Raw genomic sequence first — 22,392 nt, 5'->3', positions numbered from 1 at the left:
CGCTGCCTGAGGGAAGCAAAGGACACCTACAGGAGGAAGGTGGAGCAGAAGTTGGAGAGGAACAATATGAGGGAGGTCTGGAATGGTGTGAAAACCATCACAGGCCACAACACCAAGAAAAGCACAGTGGGGGGGACTGTGGAGAAGGCAAACGAACTTAACAACTTCTTCAACAGGTTTGACCAGCCCACAACCCCCCCACCCTCACCTTCACTACAGAGTCCAATCCCCACTCTCCTACCTCCCTCGCTTCCCCCCCTTCCTGACACCATGACACCCCCCTCCTCCAATCCCTCTCTCAGCAGCAAGACATCTCCCCCCCTCCCCTCCTCCCAAACATCTCCCAGTGTCACAGTGGATCAGGTCAGGAGACAACTGAGGAAGCTTCGCCCCAGAAAGGCAGCAGGCCCAGACAAGGTGTGTCCTAGGATGCTAAAGGCGTGTGCTGCTGAACTTGGGGAGCCGCTACAACGAGTCTTCAACCTCAGTCTGCGACTGGGGAGAGTGCCCGCACTATGGAAGACATCCTGCATCGTCCCGGTCCCCAAAAAGAACCGGCCCAATGAGCTGAATGACTTCCGACCGGTGGCACTGACATCACATCTTATGAAGACTCTAGAGCGGCTCTTCCTCAACCTCCTCCGACCACAGGTACAACATGCCCAGGACCCACTACAGTTTGCATACAAGGCGGGTGTCGGAGTGGAGGATGCCATCCTGTACCTCCTACACAGAGCCCACTCACACCTGGATGGGGGAAAAGGCACGGTCAGGATACTGTTTCTTGACTTTTCCAGTGCCTTTAATACCATCCGGCCCTGTATGCTTCAGGAAAAACTGAACAGGATGGAGGTGGACCCCTGCCTGGTGGCTTGGATCTCCGACTACCTCACCGACAGACCACAGTACGTCAGGCTGAAGGACATCACGTCTGACACAGTGGTCAGCAGCACAGGAGCACCAGAGGGAACTGTGCTGTCCCCTCTTCTCTTCACCCTGTACACCTCTGACTTCTGCTACAACTCTGAATTATGCCACATTCAGAAGTTTGCAGACGACACAGCCATCATGGGGTGTATCTGGGATGATCAGGAAGAGGAGTACAGAAGTCTGGTGAGGAACTTTGTCGCATGGAGTCACACAAACCACCTGCAACTCAACACCTCAAAGACTAAGGAACTGGTTGTGGACTTCGGGAGGTCTAGAGCAGGTCCACTGCCGGTTCAGATAGAGGGGGAGGAGGTGGAGGTGGTCAACAAGTACAAGTACCTCGGGCTGTGGGTGGACAATAAACTGGACTGGTCATGCAACACAGAGCACCTGTATAAAAAAGCCCAAAGCCGACTGTACTTCCTCAGGAGGCTGAGGTCTTTTAACATCTGCAGGAAGCTCCTGAGGATGTTTTACCAGTCGGTGGTTGCTGGAGTACTTTTCTATGCTGTGGTGTGCTGGGGGAGCAGCACAGCAAAGAAGGACTCATCCAGGCTGGAGAAACTGATCAGGAGGGCTAGCTCTGTGGTCGGCATGAAGCTGGACACTCTGGTGACAGTGGCAGAGAAAAGGACATTAAAGAAACTGATGGACATTATGGACAATGCCAGGCATCCTCTGCACACGGCCATTAACAACCAGAAGAGTCTGTTCAGTGACAGGTTGCTTCTCCCAAAGACAAGAACTAACAGACTTAAAAACTCCTTTGTCCCACACGCCATCAGACTGTTTAACTCCTCTCTGGAGGGGAGAGGGAGGGGAAACAGGAGGACAAAGGAGGGGGGAACAACTAAGCTGTAGTGCCTCTTCACCTCACTGTGCAATACCTTTTGTGCAATACTTTTGTAAATAGTCAACGGTGCAATAGACTCAATACTTGAAATGTGCAATTCACTTGTATTTTTATTTTTATTCCTATTTATCCCCTTCGTATATTTTATTTATATTGTCTCTGTATTTATATATATATATATTATATATATGTGTGTGTGTATATATATATGTGTGTGTGTATATATATATGTGTGTGTGTGTGTGTGTGTATATATATATATATATATATATTAGGGGTGCAACGATATTCGTATCGATATTGAACCGTTCGATACAGTGCTTTCGGTTCGGTACGCATATGTATCGAACAATACAATTTTTTTCAATTTTTTTCAATTTTTTTTTTGTGTCCCGTTTGGATCTATAGCCATCAGAATTGTTGTCTTGAGGCCAAGAAAGATGCCAAGAGGATTTATTTTAAGTGGATCATCATATTGGTCCATTTGATTGACCTTTATTATAATTATGAATTTATTTTATTTTCAGTTGCAAACGGGACAGACATGACTGTGGGATAGGACAGGGGGAAAGAATGAAAGAAAGAGGGGGAGAGAAAGAAAGAAAACCAAAGGGGAGAAAAAAAAAGAACAATACAAAATTTGTAATTTATTTTATCAACTTTCCTTCTGACGATGCTGTCTGTGTTGAGCGCTCAGTGAATCTGCATTTGACTACTCCGCCTAGGCTCGAGAGTGCAGCCTAGGCGGAGTAGTCGAACGCAGATTCACTGAGCGCTCAACACAGACAGCATCGTCAGAAGGAAGAGCGCAGGGCAAGCTAGCGAGACAGAAGTGGACCTCCCCACCCTCATTCAGATCTGGCGTTTGGAATTATTTTGGTTTTCATGTGACGTATGACCCTGAAGGTAAGCGAGTCATGGACTAAAGTAAAACAGTATGTTGGATGTGCCATGCAATGCTCAATTACATGGGTGGGAGCTAGTGTGTTAGCGCAGTTAGCTCGTTAACGTGTTGGCCGTCTAGCCCCTCTGTATAGGGTAGCTCGTTAACGGAGATTTGCCGTGTTGTGGCGTTAAGGTTATTTCAACGAGATTAACCTGAAAGCACTAGTGGGAACACAACGAATATGACTGCACATTTACGCCGACATCATCCTAGTGCAAAGACAAAAACAACAAGCATGCTACAAACTTTAGCCGAGTCATTTAGACAGCTGTTAGCACAGGATTCTCCTTATGGAGACCTGATATGTTTAATATGCTGCTGAGAATATAGCCCAGAAGAAGCAGATAGTATAGCTTTTATTTTGGAAAGAGACATTTCTCTGTAATAAACTCTCTTTTCCAAAGATGAGTGATTCCTCAATCAGATACAGGGCTCGCAATATCGCTAGCCCGACGTCCCGGGGCTATCTCTGCCCTGCCTGTCGGGCTATTGTAGGAAGGAAAAATATATGTCAATGCTTTTGCATTCTTTCAGAAATGTAGCTGGGTAATTATGTCATTGGCATCGGTGAGCCACTGTGAATATGTGACATATTGAAATCGTGTTTGAATTTGCGCTTTTTGCTTTCACTTTGCAATCGCGCGAACTGTGTATAGAGAGCGACAGCACTGATCTGTGAGTGATGATAATTTGTGCACCAATTCCTCTGACATCGTCTTATTAATTGTTAGCTTACTACGCAAACATGACAAGTGAAATCTCCCGCAGCTTAAACATGTGAGAGGTTGATCGCGCAGAGAATCGCTGAGCTTATGTGAGTGCGGCAGGATATATATTTCACTACGATGACCTGGATGACTGAGAACCTTCACAGACAGATATATATTTTAGTTCTGCTGAGCCAAATAAGACAGGTCAGGGTGAAGAAGTGACAGCCAAAGAAAAGCTTACCACAAAACGGAGAAGTTATGACAAATCAGACTATAAGGCAAAAAGAAAGTGCAGCTTTATGGTTTCATGGACAAAAGAATTTCTGTGGCTGCAATATGACGAGCTAAAAAACAACACGCACAAGGGTTAGGGTTAAATTTAAAAACTGTACTTTTGTGTTAAAATATATATTTATAATTTTAATAAATGACAAATTAAAAAGGCATGAACATTTTTTTTTGTATCGAAAAAATATCGAACCGTGACACCAAAGTATCGAACCGAACCGAACCGTGAATTTTGTGTATCGTTGCACCCCTAATAATATATATATATATATATATATATATATATATATATATATATATATATATATATATATATATATATATATATATATATATGCCACATGCATGGAGGGTTTCACCCCAAGTCCAGCACCCTGAGGCTGTACGCTAAGCGGAAGGAAGGGGGCCGGGGACTGGTGAGTGTCAGCACCACAGTCCAGGTTGAGACAACGAACATCCAAGAATACATTGGGAAGATGGCCCCAACTGACCGAGTGCTCAGTGAATACCTCAGGCAGCAGAAACCCAAGAAAGAGGAGGGAGACGAGGAACCATCATGGAAGCACAGGCCCCTGCACGGTATGTACCACCGGCAGATAGAGGAGGTGGCTGATATCCAGAAATCCTACCAGTGGCTGGACAAAGCTGGACTGAAAGACAGCACAGAGGCACTAATCGTGGCAGCACAAGAACAAGCTCTGAGTACAAGATCCATAGAGGCTGGGGTCTATCACACCAGGCAAGACCCCAGGTGCAGGCTGTGTAAAGATGCCCCAGAGACAATCCAGCACATAACAGCAGGGTGCAAGATGCTAGCAGGCAAGGCATACATGGAACGCCATAACCAAGTGGCCGGCATAGTGTACAGGAACATCTGTGCCGAGTATAACCTGGAAGTCCCGAGGTCAAAATGGGAGATGCCCCCAAGGGTGGTGGAGAATGACCGAGCTAAGATCCTGTGGGACTTCCAGATACAGACGGACAAAATGGTGGTGGCTAACCAACCGGACATAGTGGTGGTAGACAAACAGAAGAAGACGGCCGTAGTGATCGATGTAGCAGTTCCGAATGACAGCAATATCAGGAAGAAGGAACACGAGAAGCTGGAGAAATACCAAGGGCTCAGAGAAGAGCTCGAGAGGATGTGGAGGGTGAAGGTAACGGTGGTCCCCGTGGTAATCGGAGCACTAGGTGCGGTGACTCCCAAGCTAGGCGAGTGGCTCCAGCAGATCCCGGGAACAACATCGGAGATCTCTGTCCAGAAGAGCGCAGTCCTGGGAACAGCTAAGATACTGCGCAGGACCCTCAAGCTCCCAGGCCTCTGGTAGAGGACCCGAGCTTGAAGGATAAACCGCCCGCAGGGGCGTGCTGGGTGTTTTTATATATATATATATATATATATATATATATATATATATATATATATATATATATATATATATATATATATATATATATGTAATATTCTGTAACTCTGTAACTTCTGTCGGTGCTGTGCTTTTTTGGAAATCGAATTTCCCACAGGAACCCACCCGAGGGATTAATAAAGTTCTATCTAATCTAATCTAATCTAATATCGTCCACCCCTAACTACAAGTTCAGCTGTTCTTTCCTAAATGCAGTAAAATGAAAACTAGTGATACAGCGTGCTGGGTTGAGGGTCATTAAAAATGCTTAATTATCTTTTATTACCAAATAAAAAATTTCAAAGGCCAGAATCACCAGAAATTTCAAAATATTGATGGAGATATAAATGTTTGTTTTTCTATAAATCAACCTTATTACATTTTGGCATAACAGCCTGCCATCAATCCAGCCTTTTATCCATCTACAGTTCAAGATGGCGTTTGAGTGTTTTGGCAGCCGTTCAGACTGATAGATGAGCTGACTCCGGCTGCCAACCTTTACTCTCCCTGATTGCCCAATTCCCTTCCAAACAAGATTTATGTCAGCTGGAGGAAAAGCTATCTTCTCTCTCTGCTGGCAAGGTGCCACAACCTTTGACCTTTGACCTCTTCGCTGTCGTTCCTGTTATGGCAGTCTTGTAATTAGGTTTATTTTTTTGTGGCATCAGTTGGAGTGAGTCAGCAAAAAAAAGAGAGGGGTGAGGGGGAAATCAAGGACAGAGAGAGGATGGAAAGGAGAGAAAATGATAATGAGCAACTGTGGAGGTGGAGAGATGTAGAACAGATGGGGTTTGTTAATGCCTCAGTGGTCTAAAAGGTGGTTAGCTTTTACTGTCTGTGTTTCTGTTTGTGTGTGGGAGGTTGTGGGTGTGAAATGACTTTCTCTAGAAGCACCCACTGGGTCCATTTTTGAGTTTTTATGTGTTTAAAGCCAAAAAAGTAACTTTTTCTGTGATTTGTCGAGTAAAAAAAATCCAAATCCACTAATCCTCCAAGGGTAAATAAGGGATAGACACAACTACCAGGATGGCACCTTTTCTAACTTTTTTGGAGTCTAAATTTTGAAGCCTTAACATTAGCAAATGGTTGCTGCCACTTTGACTTTCTTGAAGTCAAAAGTGGACATATTCACATGAGAAGGTAGAGTCCTAAGTTGTCAGCTACTGCTAGCAAACATGGTTAGCAAGCTGTATCCGTACAGTAATTAGAATATCACTCACCAAAACTACAGCTGGAGGATTTGTTGGATGGTATTTTAGTACAAGTACAAATAATATCATGGAAAATAGTCATAAAGGCACCAACAACATAAACAAGAGGTCCTTTAAAAAAGAAAAATCACCTAGTGGGGAAAGTGTATCCATAAGGACTAAACCATTATTTACTTGGAAGGAGCTTGGAAGGAAAAGGACTCTCCGCCATTGTTCTTAGAACTGGAGAAGATTCTCGGATGAGAGGTTCAGTCCAGTTGCTTTTCTTTCCAAGCTCCTTAGATTACCAAGACCTGGATGACTGAAAACCTCCCCAACCTTGCACCATTAACATGTTTATTTTTTATTTGAAGTTGGCCTTGAACCTCTATGGCAGCAGTGTCCAACTCCAGGCCTCAAGTGTCAGTGTCAGCGGCAGTTTATGACACTTTCTGCAATGGCTTATTTTTCAGCTCTGAAGCCTTGGAGGCTAAGCAGTAACCTCCTGGGCTGAAAACTGAGAAGCAGTTTCAGTTCAGCAGTTTAGCTCCTGCTTCTTTAAGACAACTTTCCTATGATGCCTGCTCCTTGTAAAGTTCATTGGAGGAAGCAAGCTACCCTAGTGGTGACCCCTTGTAAATAAGGGAGCGGCATTATTAAACCTTGTTAAACGAAACCTAGCTCAGTAGACTTGTCTACCAATTAGACGATCAGTGGTTCAATCCCCAGTCTCTTTAGGTAAAGCCCCCAGAATTCCCCTGTATGCATTCATCAGAGTGCAAGTCTGTATGTGTGAAATACAGAAAGTGCGTAAATGTTAAAATAAAGAGGGTGTAGCCTGTAATTAAAAGCATTATAAGTACTCAGAAAGCAATACATGAGTAACAGTGCAGTCAGTTTACCATAAACACTCATGTTTATGCAACAGGAAATAAGAAAAAGCAGTATCGGTCCTCTTGAAGGCATGTGTTTTTGTTTTTCAAAATCTGACGCCTAAAGCATAGAGCTGCTCATGTGTTCATGATCGTCGGTAGTGCGTATGCTTTTTGTGACCTGACAAAGACTGAATGGCACAGAAATATTGTTCGTGTTAATCAGATTGTATTTCTGCTGTAATCTGTCATGTTTACACTGTGCTCGAGGTTAAATGTGTTGTCATCACTTTATCAGGGTTTTGTTTAGTATCTGGTATCTCCGTGAAGGCAGCTTTGACTCAAAAACAGACTAATGTCATGTTTTTAAAATTAGATGTGACAGCCTGGAATCGGTGAAGGAGTGATAATTTGATTAGCGCCTGTTGCTCCGGTGTTCCCGGTAGAGTAAATCAGCTCATCAGTTATATGTAATTGTGGTGTTAAGCAAATCTCTCTTCTATCTGTGCTGTGATTCACTCTTTGCATTATCAAGTACAAAAATAAACTGTATCTAAACAAAATCATGCTGTTATTGAGATGTACACGGTGCTGTTTTCCACAGTTGGTTGAGGTATTTTACAGTAAAACACTGTGTGTTTGTGAAAGTCGCCACTCCTCAACAACTGCAGCTGCACACTGTTATTACCATGCTGTAATGAAGGAGTGTAGGAAGGTGCTTTAAATGTGTGCTGTCAAATCAACGAAACACTCCCCCAAAAAATTATTTTTCTAGTGCCAGTAGCACTTGTAGGTGTAGGTTGTTTTCTGTGTTTAAAAACAGCCTAATCGTCTGGTGATGAAGTTTAATTGGTGTGTTTACTGCTGTGGAATTTATAGTGAGATGCCTTGTAAATTGCAGAGGCATCCACACACAAAGGTATAATTCTTTTATAATAGATTGTGACAAAAGCCATATTTGTTTATGTTTTTTTCCTTTTATATGCTTGGCCTTTCTGGGTTAAACAAAAATGTAGGGATTTGGTTTTCGCTTCATACAAGTCTAACAAAGGGTCGGTCAGATCTGTGTTCAGTATACCAAAGGGGTCGGTAACAGCAGCGGTCCCCAACCCCTGTGCCATGGACCGGAGTCGTTTGGTACCGGGCTGCGAGAGTTGAGGCTTGGGTGTGAAATCTTTTGGTTTTCAGGGTTTTTATCAATTTTTGCATTATTTTTTTAATTGTTTTTATCGTTAACTTGGTTTCCCTGGATCTTTTCAATCAATCAATCAAAGCTTTATTCGTCACATGCAGGTTGCCCTGCAGTGAAATGGGAATCCCCCCGACCTTACACATATAGCACAAACATTACATGTGTGTTATGAATAAATCATCTTTTTTTTTGGTACTGGTACTGGTTTTATTTTGTTGTATTTATCCACGACACCTTAAAGGCCGGTCCCTGAAAATATTGTCGGACATAAACCGGTCCGTGGCACAAAAAAAGGTTGGGCTGCTGGGTAACAGGAAAAGCTAGCATTGCGTGCATGGATGGCGAAAGCTAACAGTGTCAACAGGTTGGAGATCTAAGAACCCTAATCCCTAGAATCATGTGATCTTGGACTTTTGAAGGATGTTCACTGAAGTTAGGCCCTGAGCTGGCAACACTGTTGCCTCACAGCAAGATGGTTCGAGGCTGTAAGCTAGCTGGGGTGTTTGCATGTTTCCCCTGTGCCTGTGTGGGTTCCCTCCTCCAGTTTCCTCGCACAGTCCATACACCTGAATGTTGGGTTATCTAGTGATTCTTTATTGGCTAAAGGTTAGGTAGAATGGTGACCTGTCCACCTAGTAGCAACTGAGATTGACCTAGAGCTCCTGCGACACTGGAGTGGATAAGCTGTGGTGAATTGATGGAAGTTTCTCAGAGTGTTGAAGACTTTGAGTTTTCACATTTTGCAAAGCCAACCAATGGGACAGCCAGTCATCGAGCTGTAGGTTTAAAGCGCTGAAGTTTAGCCTCATGTTACCTTATTAGCCTCTTCCTCAGGCTGAGGGATACAGCTTATTAAATTAACACTGGTGTCAGATCAGTAACCAGTATCAGCAGATGCCTAAAGCCCTGTATTGAAATAGGAAAAAGGTTAAAAACATTATGGAGGTACAGTGAGACCTCGAGAGCTCCAGAAATGTGAATTTTCCCTCAAACCAAACTTACATCTTTTGCTAACATGGTGTGAAACTCTGTGAAGAAAACCTGACTTTGCACCTTTCTAGATGATGTACAGCTTGCAGTGTTTCCACTCTAAAAGATGGAAAAATAAACATCAGCGAGGTGTAAACGTGGGTCGTCACATACAGCATGGAAGGACAGTAAGAGGGAAATATTACAAGAAAGCAACACTGCTGAGAGAGAAGCAGTTACGTAACAGCGTGTCAGCGCGCCGCTCCGCAGCCGCCTTGCAGACGACAGGAGGGCTGCCAATGTGTGTGTTTGGTTCTCAGAAATATGAAAGGATGCAGTCAGCTCCCTGTCTCCATGGTAACTGCATCTTCCTCCTCATCTGTCTGTACTGCTCACTTTCTTTCCCCGCTATTGTTTTTCATTATTTTTACATTTTCATCATTTCTATTTTTTCATTATTATGTCGCCTCGCTCTCTCTGCCTGTCTGAGAGACCCACTCAGCCTTGTGTCATAACAAGCACACACAGGTGCTCAGGTGCACAAGCCGTTACATAAACAAGCACATATTTATCTTTATGCTTGCATGGCTTGTTGCTTTGATGAAGATGTGTGACATCTGCTGTACCAGACACATATTTAGCTGCTCATTCCATGAATTGCATGTTTTCATAATTTGCCTCCATGTGTGCAGAAATGGAGAAACAAGTCTTACCAGAAAAGTCCACTTTAATTTTTACCTTTGGTATGACTACATATGTTACTGTTGCTGCTAAAGTGGAGTTACTTTTGACTACTGCATATCCAGTTCATTGGCTCCTATCCAAGTGATCATTTTTAGAGGTTATGAAATTCAATCAGTCAATCAAATGTTTATTTCGAACATATAAGCAACAGGTCTTAGTAACCATAAAACCAAACCAAAAACAAAAAATAAATAAACATAAATCACTGAAAGCATATTTACACGAACAAAAAAACAAATGTTGATGATTTCCTGTTGGAAAAGGAGTCAGAAGAACCAAATGTTTATTCATTCTTGCCTCCCGATCTTCACTGTGGGTTGCAGTGGGTAGGGATATCTGGGTTCTGTCACATCTATGTGTTGGTGTTTGGGCTCTAATTTGGGTGGTTGATGGGTGTAGGAGTTTCCTCACTGAGTGAACCACTATACTGCCTGTTTGTATTTGTTGTTGGGTTTTTGTTTTTTTTCTTCTCTGGCCTTGCTCGAGTGTTTTGTTTCTGGATGTCTTTTGCCTTTTTAGGTAGAAGAGATGGTAGTCGGGGTTGCTCGTGCCATAATGCTAAACAACATTCACACAGGATTCATGTTAGCTGAATTTGGTAGCTAGAGCAATGGGGTATGTTGCTTAGTTTTCTTAATTAGTCTTATTTGTATTACATAAACAATGAAATTACATTATTCTGTTTTGTAAAAAAAAAAACAAAAATCCAAATTGCAGACTGTTAATGTTTACAATATGTATATTTAATTAGTTTTTACTTTATTTGATGGAACTTTATTTTTTGTCATTCTAACATCATACTTTAAACATGCAGCACATTTGAATCGGTTGAATCGTGTATGAAACTTAAGAGAAATGTTTGGCAACTGTTTCGGATGATCATTTCACGGTTTCTTATAGTACTGCAATAGTGGCAACAGCAGTTCAGATATTCATTTTCACCCGTCACGCATGAGCATACATAAGTGCAGCTGTCTGCTGTTGTTGCCATATGTTGTTTTTATGCATTTGTTTACTGGTATCTACTGCATAGATAAGTGGAAAGGTGCACATGGGTTCACTAAGCTGTGGGTGTCTGATATGAGTCACGATTGTGGAAAATCCCTCTCTCCTCCTTCCCTGCAACCTGAGGCGATTAGCAAGCAAGCAGTGTCACTCTGCAGCAAGTCCCTCTCCTACAGTGACAAGCAGAGCAGAACAAAGATCTATATATAAGCAAGGCAATATCTATAACTCACTGAGCGTCAGTGTGATTGCAGTCAGATGGAGGTCACAGCATTTGTGATGAGTCTGCTGTATTTGCTGTGCAGACTTCATTCGCTCCACTATGTCTTTGTTATTACAGACAGGGCTGTAGTTGTGTAACGTTAAGTCCTGCTTTTTTTGTTCAGTCTGAACTCTACAAGAGGAGATTTTTAGAGGAAATAATCACATTTTGGTTAAGTGAAGAAAAACTGGTACTGCTTGTTTTGAAAGAGATGAATTACTTGAGGTTACTTTGTGTCGTTTGTTGGTGGTCTGTGGACTCTTTGTGGTTAATTATGCTTGTCTTTAGGATCATTTCAGTAATTAAGTGTGTCTTTGTGTTTGTTTTGTCTCTTAAGTGTTTAATTTCCTTACTTCACAGGGGTGTCTGATATATGGATATTTCCCTTTCCTTGTTACTCATTTCTTTTTTCTTCTGTGTCTCTTCAGGGTTGTTCTGCTTGTGGTGGGGATTATTTTGGTAATTTCAGTCGTCTTTGTGGCCATTTACTGGTGGCTTTTGATCCTTTTTGATTGTTTTGAGTGGTTTGCGTTGTCTTTGAATGGTTGGTTTCTGGTTGTTTGTATCTCTTGTCTCTGATTATTTTGCTTGTCTTTAGGGCCGTTCTGGTAACTTTGTGTTTCTATGAGGCTGTTTCCCCCCCCCCCCCCCCCCTATTTTTTTTAAGTTTGTGTCTCTTTGTGGCTGTTTTCCTTCTCGTTTGGTTTATTTCTGTAATTTTGTGTCTTTGTGGTCACTTTGTGGCTGCTTTGGGTCTCTGTAAGCTTTTGTCTTTTTGTGGCCTGTTGTTCTTTTTTGTCTCTTTATGATTGTTTCCTCATCATTTTGGTGTCATTTAGATTACTAAGGGTGTTTTTCTCGCTCATTTTTTGGGTCTCTTTGTAGTTAATTTTTGGGTGTTTGTGGGTCTTTTGTGTATCTTTAAGGTCATTCTGTGGGTGTTTATTGTTATGTTAGATTGGAGCTATTTGGTAATTTGGGGTCTCTTTGGTGAGTTTGTGGTGATTTGGGTTCTTTGTTATTATTTTACACTGTTTAACTGAGCTCTGGTTCTCATTTTGAAGATCACATACTGAAGTGACTTCATAGAGAAGCCAGGAGGCTTTTTGGTGTTCAAACTCCCAGAACTGTGATGGTGGGATTGTAAATGAATCCATTATCATCCATCACATTCGTGAAGAGTACCATTCATAATTGAGCAATCTTTTTTTTTCTTTTTTTTTTTTTTGCCTGTCCCATTTGGTTCTTTAGCCGTCAGAATTGTTGTCTGAAGACCAACAAGGATACCCAGTGGATTTACTTTGCCAAATGGATCATCGTGGCATTGCCGTATTGGTCCATTTGATCGATCTTAGTTTTTATTGTTTATTATATTTTATTTTCAGATGTTACAGACGGGACAGACATGAGTGAGGGATAGGAAAGGGAGAAAGAAAGAGGAAGGAAAAGAAAAACAGAAGGGGAGAGGGACAGTGAGAAAGGGTGGGAGAAAAAAAATCTCCTGGATCACCTGTTGAGAGAAGAAGAATAGAAAACAAGCAAAAAAAAACCCAAAGCAACATACTAAACACAACACCATCGCATTAATCTAGCTAAGTGTAAACAGCAGTAAATACTAAATATTCAATGTTGTTGTGCAGCACGCAGGACAGACAGCGCACAATGTGCTTTGAAGTAGCAGCCAAGAAAGGTGTAATTTAAGTCTACAAACAGTGAACACCCGTGTGCACACCTGTGTGGATCAGCGCGCTTGTATTCAAATGGTTTCCACATGTAATGGTCTGCAAGAGGATGTAGCGAGCCATAGCCCCGTCCCCCAGGGCATAATTGAGCAATCTTCTGTTGTCCTAACCCGTATTTTAACATTTTAAATGTCCACATTTTGATAATATCCACACCAAGACTGCAGTAACAAAAGAAAAAAATCAAGCAAAAAAGTGATTTATTCTCAGAACAAGTGATTACAAGTTTTAACCTTTTATTATTTTATTGAATAATGTAATATAGTCAGCTGAATATTCCCAGCTGGAGTTCCTTTGGTATCTGACAGGGCTCTTACAAAGAAATGAATTCAGCTGCAATAATAGCGAGAAAGCTGCAGGTTTCAAAACAATTGTAAAAACATCTGAATTGCTTTCTTGTGGTGCGCTGCAGCTGACTTACAGGAAATATCCATGTCTGTCTAAAAAGAAGACCGCGGGAAAGAAAAATCACATTATTATGTTTTCTTGATACATTCATCAGTTAATAAGCCTTAATAAAATACATTTTAGCGCTGGAGGTTCAGTGTTACGGTTCATTGAGACATCTAATGAGGGTGAACATAATACCAGGTGAACGCAGATTCAGATTGTCTGCTGTCTATGAACTCAGTGGTGCCACTGGCTTGAACGTGTTTCTGAGAAAAATATTGAAGCATTGCAGTGAAAGCAGAAAGCCGGCTCATCAGTCGAGAGATGCTTGGCCATCTGAAAGAGGTTTTATTTAGAATGAAGAGACTCTCTGAGAATTTAAACTGCTCAATTTCTGCCTGCACAGGCCAAGGACACAGATGAAAATAAACTGTTATTGACTCACTCTGAAACACTGTATTCTAATGGTATTAAAGTAGAAGACAAAAAAATCGAGGAATCAAAGGTTGAGTGAAAGCTGTTGTCACTGCACCGACTTTCCTTCTCGTCTCTTTTTTCCTGCATAAATTATTTTGTACAACACTTTTTTTTCTGCCTTTGCTCTTATCACACAGCCAGACTTTCTAACTTTCTTCATTACCACTTTAAACGCAATTTGGTGTTTCTTCCTCTGAGGGTGGGTTTGAGTAATCAAAGCTACTCAAATATGAAAGTATTAACCATATTTCTTCCCCTTTCTGTCTCTTTCCTCTGATTTCTTATTACAGAAAGTCAGCGAGAAGGTTGGAGGGGCGGAAGGAACCAAGCTAGATGATGACTTTAAAGAAATGGAGAAGGTAATTACCTGTTTGTCTGTGATCTGATACCAGATTTAATCTTAGCTTAGTGTTAAGCGTAGAAGCAGAGAGAAACTGGATCTCTCTTACCTCTGCTGGTAGAGGTTAGCTAATTTAAAAGTTATACTTGTTATAATCACTAAAACAACCTGGAAGCTTCAATGACAATTTTCTGAGAGAAGGTTTGGTGCCAGAATACTTCTTGGATCTAATCCACAAAGTAAGTGGGCACAGCAGAGATAGACTAGCATACTTTTGTTTGTTTTGTTTTTTGTTTTTTTTAATTAAACAAGACATACGTAAAGGTAAAGTTTGGTGCTCTAACTACAGCCTAACTGGCTGCTATGTGTTGCTTCACTTTGACCACATATGACTAACTTGTAAACCTGTATTACACCAGCAGATTTTTTAATGTATATCTAAATATATCTAGAAAATATTGCAAAGCTGTATTCAATGTAGTATATAGAGCAACTTTATTACTTGATTAATAACTGATGAGCTGTTGGCCTTCATCGTGGTCATTAACAGAAACAGAGCGTTCACCTTCAAAGTAAAAGTGCACTTTTTAAAATGCATTGGTTTCGACATTAAGCTTCCAATTTGAAGGTGAACATTCTAAGTTTCTAGTTTGTAGGGTTGTTTGTAGGGTTGGCGAATACACATTTTTCCCCTAGTAATATTTGGTAGAGGGGATGGCAGACCTATCTATAGGCCTATGTCACTGAGGGTGAAGTTGCACCTTTCCAGGTTATGGCTATATAAGGTACCACCCAAGTTTTCTATTGCCAGAGATAATCACTCTGTATGAGTGTTGGTCCCATGTTGTTGTTTTGATTTATTTTTTCTGCTTTATGAAATATCCTTCCAAACATGTTATATGTTTCATAATTACTTTAATGAAGGCCACAAGCCTAAATACACAGGAAGAAAAATAGTTATACTGCATACTGAAAACGTTGCTGGAGTTGCTCTATGCAGTTTGGAAGTAGTTGAAGTTGTTCCTGGACTTTCTACTCTGTTTATACGAGTGAGTATCAGTTGACATGCTGATAATCTGGTGTTTCCCCTGCAGAAGGTGGACGTCACCAGCAGAGCAGTGTTGGACATCATGACCAAAACTACAGAGTACCTTCAGCCTAACCCAGGTATTAAATATACAAAGGTTGCAGAATGCTAAAAAAAATTGCAAAACTATTATATTGTAATTCAAATTGTGACTCCTGATGTTACTGATGTTATTTCTGCTTTTTAAAGCATCAAGAGCCAAGCTGAGTATGATCAACACCATGTCAAAGATCCGTGGGCAGGAAAAAGGACCTGGTTATCCGCAGGCTGAGACCGTCCTAGGAGACGCCATGTTGAAGTTTGGACGGGAGTTAGGAGAGGAGTCCAGCTTTGGTAAATGTATACCTGTTAAATGACGTAAGATGTATCAGAAAGTTAACCATTTTTAATTATTTTTTCCAATTCAAGATTAGATAATAGAGGAAAATAGGTCATAAGCAGGTAGCAACCTTGGCAGCTCAGAAAAATTGGCTTTTTGCTAATTTCTCACTTTACTTCCAGGCTTGGCCCTCATGGATGCTGGTGAGGCGATGAAGGAACTCGGGGAGGTGAAAGATGCTCTGGACATGGAGGTTAAACAGAACTTTATTGATCCACTGCAGAATCTTCATGATAAAGACCTCAAAGAGATACAGGTCGGTAAACAAGTAACATTAGATATTGTGGGAAATTGAATTTATAATGGTGACATGTTGTTGAATTCTTCTTCAACATGAATCTTAAATTGTTTATATCACATGTTCCTTTCTCATCTATTCCAGCATCATTTGAAGAAGATGGAAGGCCGACGTCTGGACTTCGACTACAAGAAGAAGCGTCAGGGGAAAGTCCAGGATGACGAAATCAAACAGGCACTGGAGAAGTTTGATGAGAGCAAAGAGATCGCAGAGCAGAGCATGTTTAACCTACTGGAGAGCGACGTAAGGATAATGTAATATACGTATTCCAATTCCACCATAACTTATTATTATCAGAGTTGAAGGTAAATATGTTCCTTAGCTCTACAGAGAAAAGTGTTAAATAATCTCAGATCATTAATACCAAAACAGAGTTTTGAAGACCAATCAGAAGAAGAAAATCTAATCATATTGTGCCCTCAGCAAATTAAAAGAAGATTTTATATTACAGCCACAAAAACATGTTCAATGTTTGTTTGTTTTTTAAAAAAAGGGGGGAACATATGAAATCAAATATTAAGGTCTATTCTTGTTACTGACATGTTCCAAGTAAAAAATTTTATGCTATATACAAACATGGAAAAGACAAGCAATCTTGTGCCTTGCTGTGCCAAACCAGTGCCAGCCCAGCGTGGGTATGGAGGATGGGTTTGGAAGAATAAAAACAACAAAAAACACGTTTATGTGTGTGTTGCAGATAGAGCAGGTGAGCCAGCTCTCAGCATTGGTCCAAGCTCAGTTTGAATACCACAGTCGTGCCTCTGAAATCCTCCAACAGCTCTCCAGGAAGATGGAGGACAGGTATCGATCCAGCCTCCTACTCAGGATAGAAATAAAGCTATAAAAATAGACTGTGTGGTTAGATAGAACTTAACTGTGTGGCTTCCTTCCAGGATAAAAGAAGTGTCCAGTAAACCGAGGAAGGAGTACACTCCAAAACCCAGAATGACACTGGAGCTGCTGCCACCCAGTGAAAGCCACAATGGAGGGATACACTCTGCCAAATCCCCAGGAAGATCACCAGGTAGAGAGAGGATGTCAATCTTCGATGTGCAGTTAGATGACTACCAGTATCCAGCTCAGTGGTATCTGTCAAATAATGTCCAGTAGAGATGAGGTATCTGCAGTAGTGTCTTGGTAAGTCAGGATCTGGGATGCCTCATGTAGTCTGAGCAAAAAGACGAGCACATCTACCAGATAGAAGAAGCCGTGGGAGTTCAGATGAGATTTAGAAGAACGGTTTGGCCTACTAACTGCAGGGTTGGCAGTTCAATTCCTAGCCCTTCCTGTCCATGTTGCCAAGTGCAAGGCACTGAACCTTAACATACGATGCATCCTGTAAAAGCGATAGATACTACAGACTCTACATAAAAGCCTTGAGGAGTGAAATCAGTCCAGCAGTGCATTAACCCTATTTTAAGCAATCAGCAGGGAATAACTCCACCGGTTAAAATAAGTCTGGTTGTATTTAAGCGTATAAGAAAATTGCCCCAGTTCTCAATTGCTTGATGTTTTTAATCTTAGTCGCTATTTCAAAGTCATCTTTAAGAGAGTTTTGTGTTTATTTTTTAATATATATTCCTGATCTGGGTCAAAATTGTCAAAAATTATTTCTGAAAGGCCTATAAACAGACTTATTGGCCACATACCCACTGGTTTGTGAAGTCCTGTTGTGAAGCCTTGTAAATTCATAACTGTGAGGCAAATCGGACTGATTGGCATTGCAAACTTGTGATTGATAAGTCGTTATCTATCTGTCTATCTGTATGTCTAATTTTCAGTCAGACTCCATGTTCAACACCTCAATTGGAAAAACACAGGAACGACATCAGAAATGCTTATCTCAAGGTTTCACAATGAGTCTTCACCATCAAAAAAAGGCCATCACAGTGGCTCATTGCTCTATCTGCCTGCCAGCCCCCCCCCCCCCCTCCCCCCCCCCAAAAAAAAAAAGATTAATTAATTAAAGCATGTCAGAAAGGAGACACAAACCAAGCCTCGGGGGTCGCAAGCTAGTGTACTCCCAGTGCTCGGCATCTGGTGCAAAGATGAGTTCCAAATTAGCATGCGCATCCATCCACTGTGGCATCCCCTTGGGAAATTATTTAGCAGCTGAAAGTTTCTTTCTACCTTCCAGAGTAGTATTAGAGTCTGTTAAACTTGTTTCATATTCGAGACAATTTACTTGTATGGACTTGCATGATTTTATTTTAAGTTTAATTATGAAATATACAAAGTTATTTAAAAGATTCCTGACTTTCTCTGGATTTTAGTTGTGCAGGATTTCAAAGTTAGTTAAAATGGTTTTCAGTTAACAGGTGAGCCTTGTCAAACCATTATGTTGATATCCAGCAAATTAGCCCCGTTCAATGCACAGCAAGAAATTCTTAAGTAAAACAAAATAGGCCCCGTATGTAACAGTGTCATTAAGCTAAACCAAAACAAACCAGATAACCAAAAATGCCGCATAGAGAGTGAAACTGACTCACTATGTTTTGCTTCTGTCCATTCACAGCCCCTATGGACCAGCCATGTTGTCGAGCGCTCTACGACTTTGAACCAGAGAATGAAGGTGAGCTGGGCTTCAAAGAGGGGGATGTCATCACCCTGACCAATCAGATCGATGACAACTGGTACGAGGGTATGATCAACGGCCAGTCGGGCTTCTTCCCCATCAATTATGTGGATATTCTGGTGCCGCTCCCTCATTAGGTCCTGTTACCAACCTTCCGCTTCCCCTCGACCAATCCAGACACCCAGAAAACAGCCTGTATTTGCATAAACAACAAACCACGCCCTCCTTCTACTTCTTCTTCTTCTTCTTCTGTGCTTCTGTGCGATTCTGCTTTCACAAAATGGACTGAAACGAGAGAGAAGCCCGAGATGGGATACATAAGATGCGGCAGTAGAACAGCGATTAGAGTAGAAGAAGAAAGGGAGAGGAGGATTATAGCGTGAGAGCTGCATAAGCAAGGGACTGAAAGAGATGAAAAGACAAAGAGATGATGTTCTTTTATAGCGCAGTGCTTGGCCGGGCAGCACAGAATACTGTGAGGTTATGGAGACTTGCGAATAAGGCACGGTGTATATGTACGTGCATGTATGTGTCTGTATGTGCGTTTTGACCTGTTCTTACTGTATTTATGATCAAGCCAGCACAAATTCCTGCTTGTCGGTTTAGCTGCCTGACAGCTTTTTTGTGAGACTGTCTTCTTTCTTCTTTTCTTGCTGTATTTCTCTAAAAGTAACTGTTCTTTCTACCTTAACTTGCCTTCTTGTGCTCTTTTTCATACCTAAATTTTTCAGAAACTGTCACAGTTTTACCAGCTGTCTATCTTTGTTACTTTCTCTTGTCTTGTTATTTTCTTTCATTGGGTAGCACTACCTTTTAGAAAGGCTCCATAGTCCAGATTGTAGACCATCAAAATAACAACCCAGAGCCACAGATCCATAGAGTTTACGATTTAGGTATATTTCAACCTCTTTCTAGCTCTTTTTGTAACACCCTCTGCCTTTGCTGACACTGCATAGCATTTCAATTCAGTGGCTGAATGCATGATCCAGCCAAAAAAAGATTGACTGTGTTGAAGTAAGCTTGGTCTTGCTAGAATGGAAAAGAGAACATTTATCCACTTGTTTTTAAACCCATTTATCTTGTAAAATGGAACTTTTAGGTGGGTTTTGAGGCTTGAGGATCAAGAAACTCATTCAACACATCACTAAGCAGAAGTTCAAGTGATGAAAAGGAGAAGTTTGGGTTACTCTTTTTACCAAGCAGCACTGATTTGCCATCACAGCCACAGATGAATGTTATTGAACAGAGCCTTGTTTGTTTTTGTTTTTTATTTGATACACATTTGAACATTCCAGTATGCATAGTGAGAAAGAAGTTTGTTTGTTTTTTCCTTTCTATATACTGTGGTTTCCTTGTACTCTGTGGAGTAGGAGCTTGCTGATTTGTCTAAATATGTGGCTTTTGCATGCATGACTGTGTGTGGCTAGATGGCTTTAAAAAACAGCAATTTTAGATTTCTTCAGATTTTCAATAACTCATGCTCAGAAACATAATTAAGTTTGGGAGGTGATACTCCCTTGCCAAAAGGCACGTCAGTAGGACATGTAGTAGCTGATGAACAGTTACAACTAGTGCTCCCAGCGTTAATCTCATTAAAATGACATTAATGCCATTTTAACGAGATTAACGCTGGGAGCACTAGTTACAACAATTAATATCTACCCAACAATCTGTCTGAGAAGTATCAGTAAAGTCTACTGTGAATGACCATGGCAGACCCGATGACATGAACGTGCTTTGCATCCTTTATTTACACACAAACACATAGAGATTTAGCTCTCCTGCTGCCAGCTCAACAATATCACAACAACTAACCATCACAGGACCCGTCAGCGGGGCATGATTGCAGATGCTGTGCAGGTGCATCTGCCTTCCTTGCATGGCACCGCAGGCCCCACCCCGCCACATACCCCCATCGCCCGACTGAGGCCGGGCAGACATCCGGCCGAACCTACTCCACCACCACGAGTGGGAGAGGGGATCAGCCCGGATCGTCGGTGCCCCTGGCCCCTGGCCAAGGGGTGTCAGTTCAGGTGGCCGCCCACGAACCCAGCGGCGCCGGCGAAGCTGGTCCGGAGGTCAGCCGCGTGGCAGGTGGACGCGGCGCGGCTGGCACGGTCGTGAGCCCCAGCTAACAGGCGGCTGGGCAGATGTTCGGTGTACACCGGCCACTGGTTGGGGTGAGGCCGGTCTGGCGTGCACGTCCAATTGAGCATGCTCCCCTGGCACAGGGACCTCCATCTCCTCGCGCGGCCCCTCCGTCACCACCCCCGCTTCCGGCTGGCGGGGACCCTCGCATGCCTCCTCCACCACCAGCGATGGTGTAGCAAGTTCCTCCCACGCTGACCTCCAGCTCGGGCTGGGCAGGTGGGTGAGCTAGTGGTGGGCTCAGCAGTTGCTCCTTGTCCCTCCTCCGGAGAGCAGGAATGGGAGCTGGCCCCTGCCGGGCACAAGCTACTCCCACCCGAGGAGTGGGGAAGGGTGCGGTGACAGGCTGCGGACCGGCCACCCCAGAGGTGTCGGGGAGCACCTGTGGGGGTGGCGGCGGTGTCGGGCAGCTCTTTCTGCTGCCGGCGACACACCGCCGCCTGCTCCCTCTGCATGGCTGCCAGCTCAGCCACCATTTGCACCATCTCCTCTCTCTGCTTGCCCAGTCCTGAGTCTGCCGAGCCTCCCGTCCTGGGTTTCGGCACCACTGTGAATGACCACAGCAGACCAGGTAACATGAACATGCTTTGCACCCTTTATTTACACACAAACACACAGAGCTGCAGCTCTCCCGCTGCCAGCTCAAAATTACCACAGCAACCAACCATCGCATGATCCAGCGCTATGCTTAAGTCGGCGGGTGTATCCGCCTTCCGTGCACGGCACCGCAGGCAACGCCACATCTACGCTTTAATCTTTAGAGTGCTGTTAGGGGCCCGACTATTTTACATGATCATAGTTCCCACTAAACAAAGTATCTGAAATTCCGTGGTGAATATTTCAGAATCTTTCCAACTTTATTGTTATTTGGCAATGAAAAACTTCTAGTATTTTGGTCTCAAACACTAAAACTCTCTAACACTAGTTGCTAAGCTTTATGTTGAAACAGTAAAGCAAGATCAAAACATTTTGCTGTCATGAAACCTGTTGTAATGCTAATACTAAATTCCAGATTCACATTGTTTATGTCAAAATCCCGATAGCTTACCAGGGAGAATATACTATATTTTTGCCTGGTCATGATACCAGTTGCCTGTTATAGCTGTGTTTAATGGCAACTAACTGGGCCGACAAAGGTCAGTGCAGCTCAGATGTGCCATATTCACAATGGAAGTCATTCGCTAAACCATCTGCATTGAATAATATCTATAATGTAAAGTTGCACACAATGGAATTGATTCATAGCAATGTGGCAACCAGAGGCCATAAGAAGTCCGTGACATTCAGTGACTTCAAGCGACTATGGCCAAAGTAACCACTGGCAAAGGGAAAAGGATGGGATCCAAGATAAACTTTTCTCATCTTCCAGGTGAGCAACTGAAGTATATAACAATGAAGAGTGAAGTCTATTGAGTTTGGAAAGAAAAGCTTCTGGACTTTCATCTAAGAAGCTTCTTCAACTCTAAGAACTGAAGGAGCTTCTTGGATGAGAGGTGAAACATCATCAACAAACTTAAAGAAGTCCAGACGCTTTTCTTTACAAGCTCCTTAGACTGCAGTGACCTGGATGACTGAGAGCCAACAGACAA

General features: G+C 42.3%; 1 protein-coding gene across 4 annotated transcripts in view; it reads left to right on the top strand.

The window, feature by feature from the left end:
* Positions 1–22,392, top strand: part of LOC309701682 (endophilin-A1-like) — a 56,012-nt gene extending 33,620 nt beyond the window's left edge. The window contains exons 2-10 of one of the 4 annotated variants that reach the window (XR_014275216.1): positions 14,267–14,335; positions 15,411–15,483; positions 15,593–15,736; positions 15,905–16,038; positions 16,165–16,323; positions 16,778–16,881; positions 16,974–17,104; positions 18,596–20,199; positions 20,278–22,392. Coding sequence is in view for 2 of the 4 variants with exons in the window: in XM_082525835.1 (XP_082381961.1) it covers positions 2,678–2,689; positions 14,267–14,335; positions 15,411–15,483; positions 15,593–15,736; positions 15,905–16,038; positions 16,165–16,323; positions 16,778–16,881; positions 16,974–17,104; positions 18,596–18,792 (1,023 nt within the window). In the remaining 2 variants the exon portion in view is untranslated. Of the gene's footprint in view, positions 1–2,169; positions 2,690–14,266; positions 14,336–15,410; positions 15,484–15,592; positions 15,737–15,904; positions 16,039–16,164; positions 16,324–16,777; positions 16,882–16,973; positions 17,105–18,595 lie in introns of those variants that run through there. The other 3 variants (XR_014275217.1, XM_082525835.1, XM_082525834.1) reach the window with 3 other exon arrangements.

The sequence above is a fragment of the Aulonocara stuartgranti genome (assembly GCF_965226115.1).
Source record: "Aulonocara stuartgranti genome assembly, chromosome: 3".
NCBI classification, from domain to species: Eukaryota; Metazoa; Chordata; class Actinopteri; order Cichliformes; family Cichlidae; genus Aulonocara; species Aulonocara stuartgranti.
The sequence above is the reverse complement of the archived record's forward strand: the minus strand, read 5'-3'. Positions and strand labels throughout refer to the sequence as shown.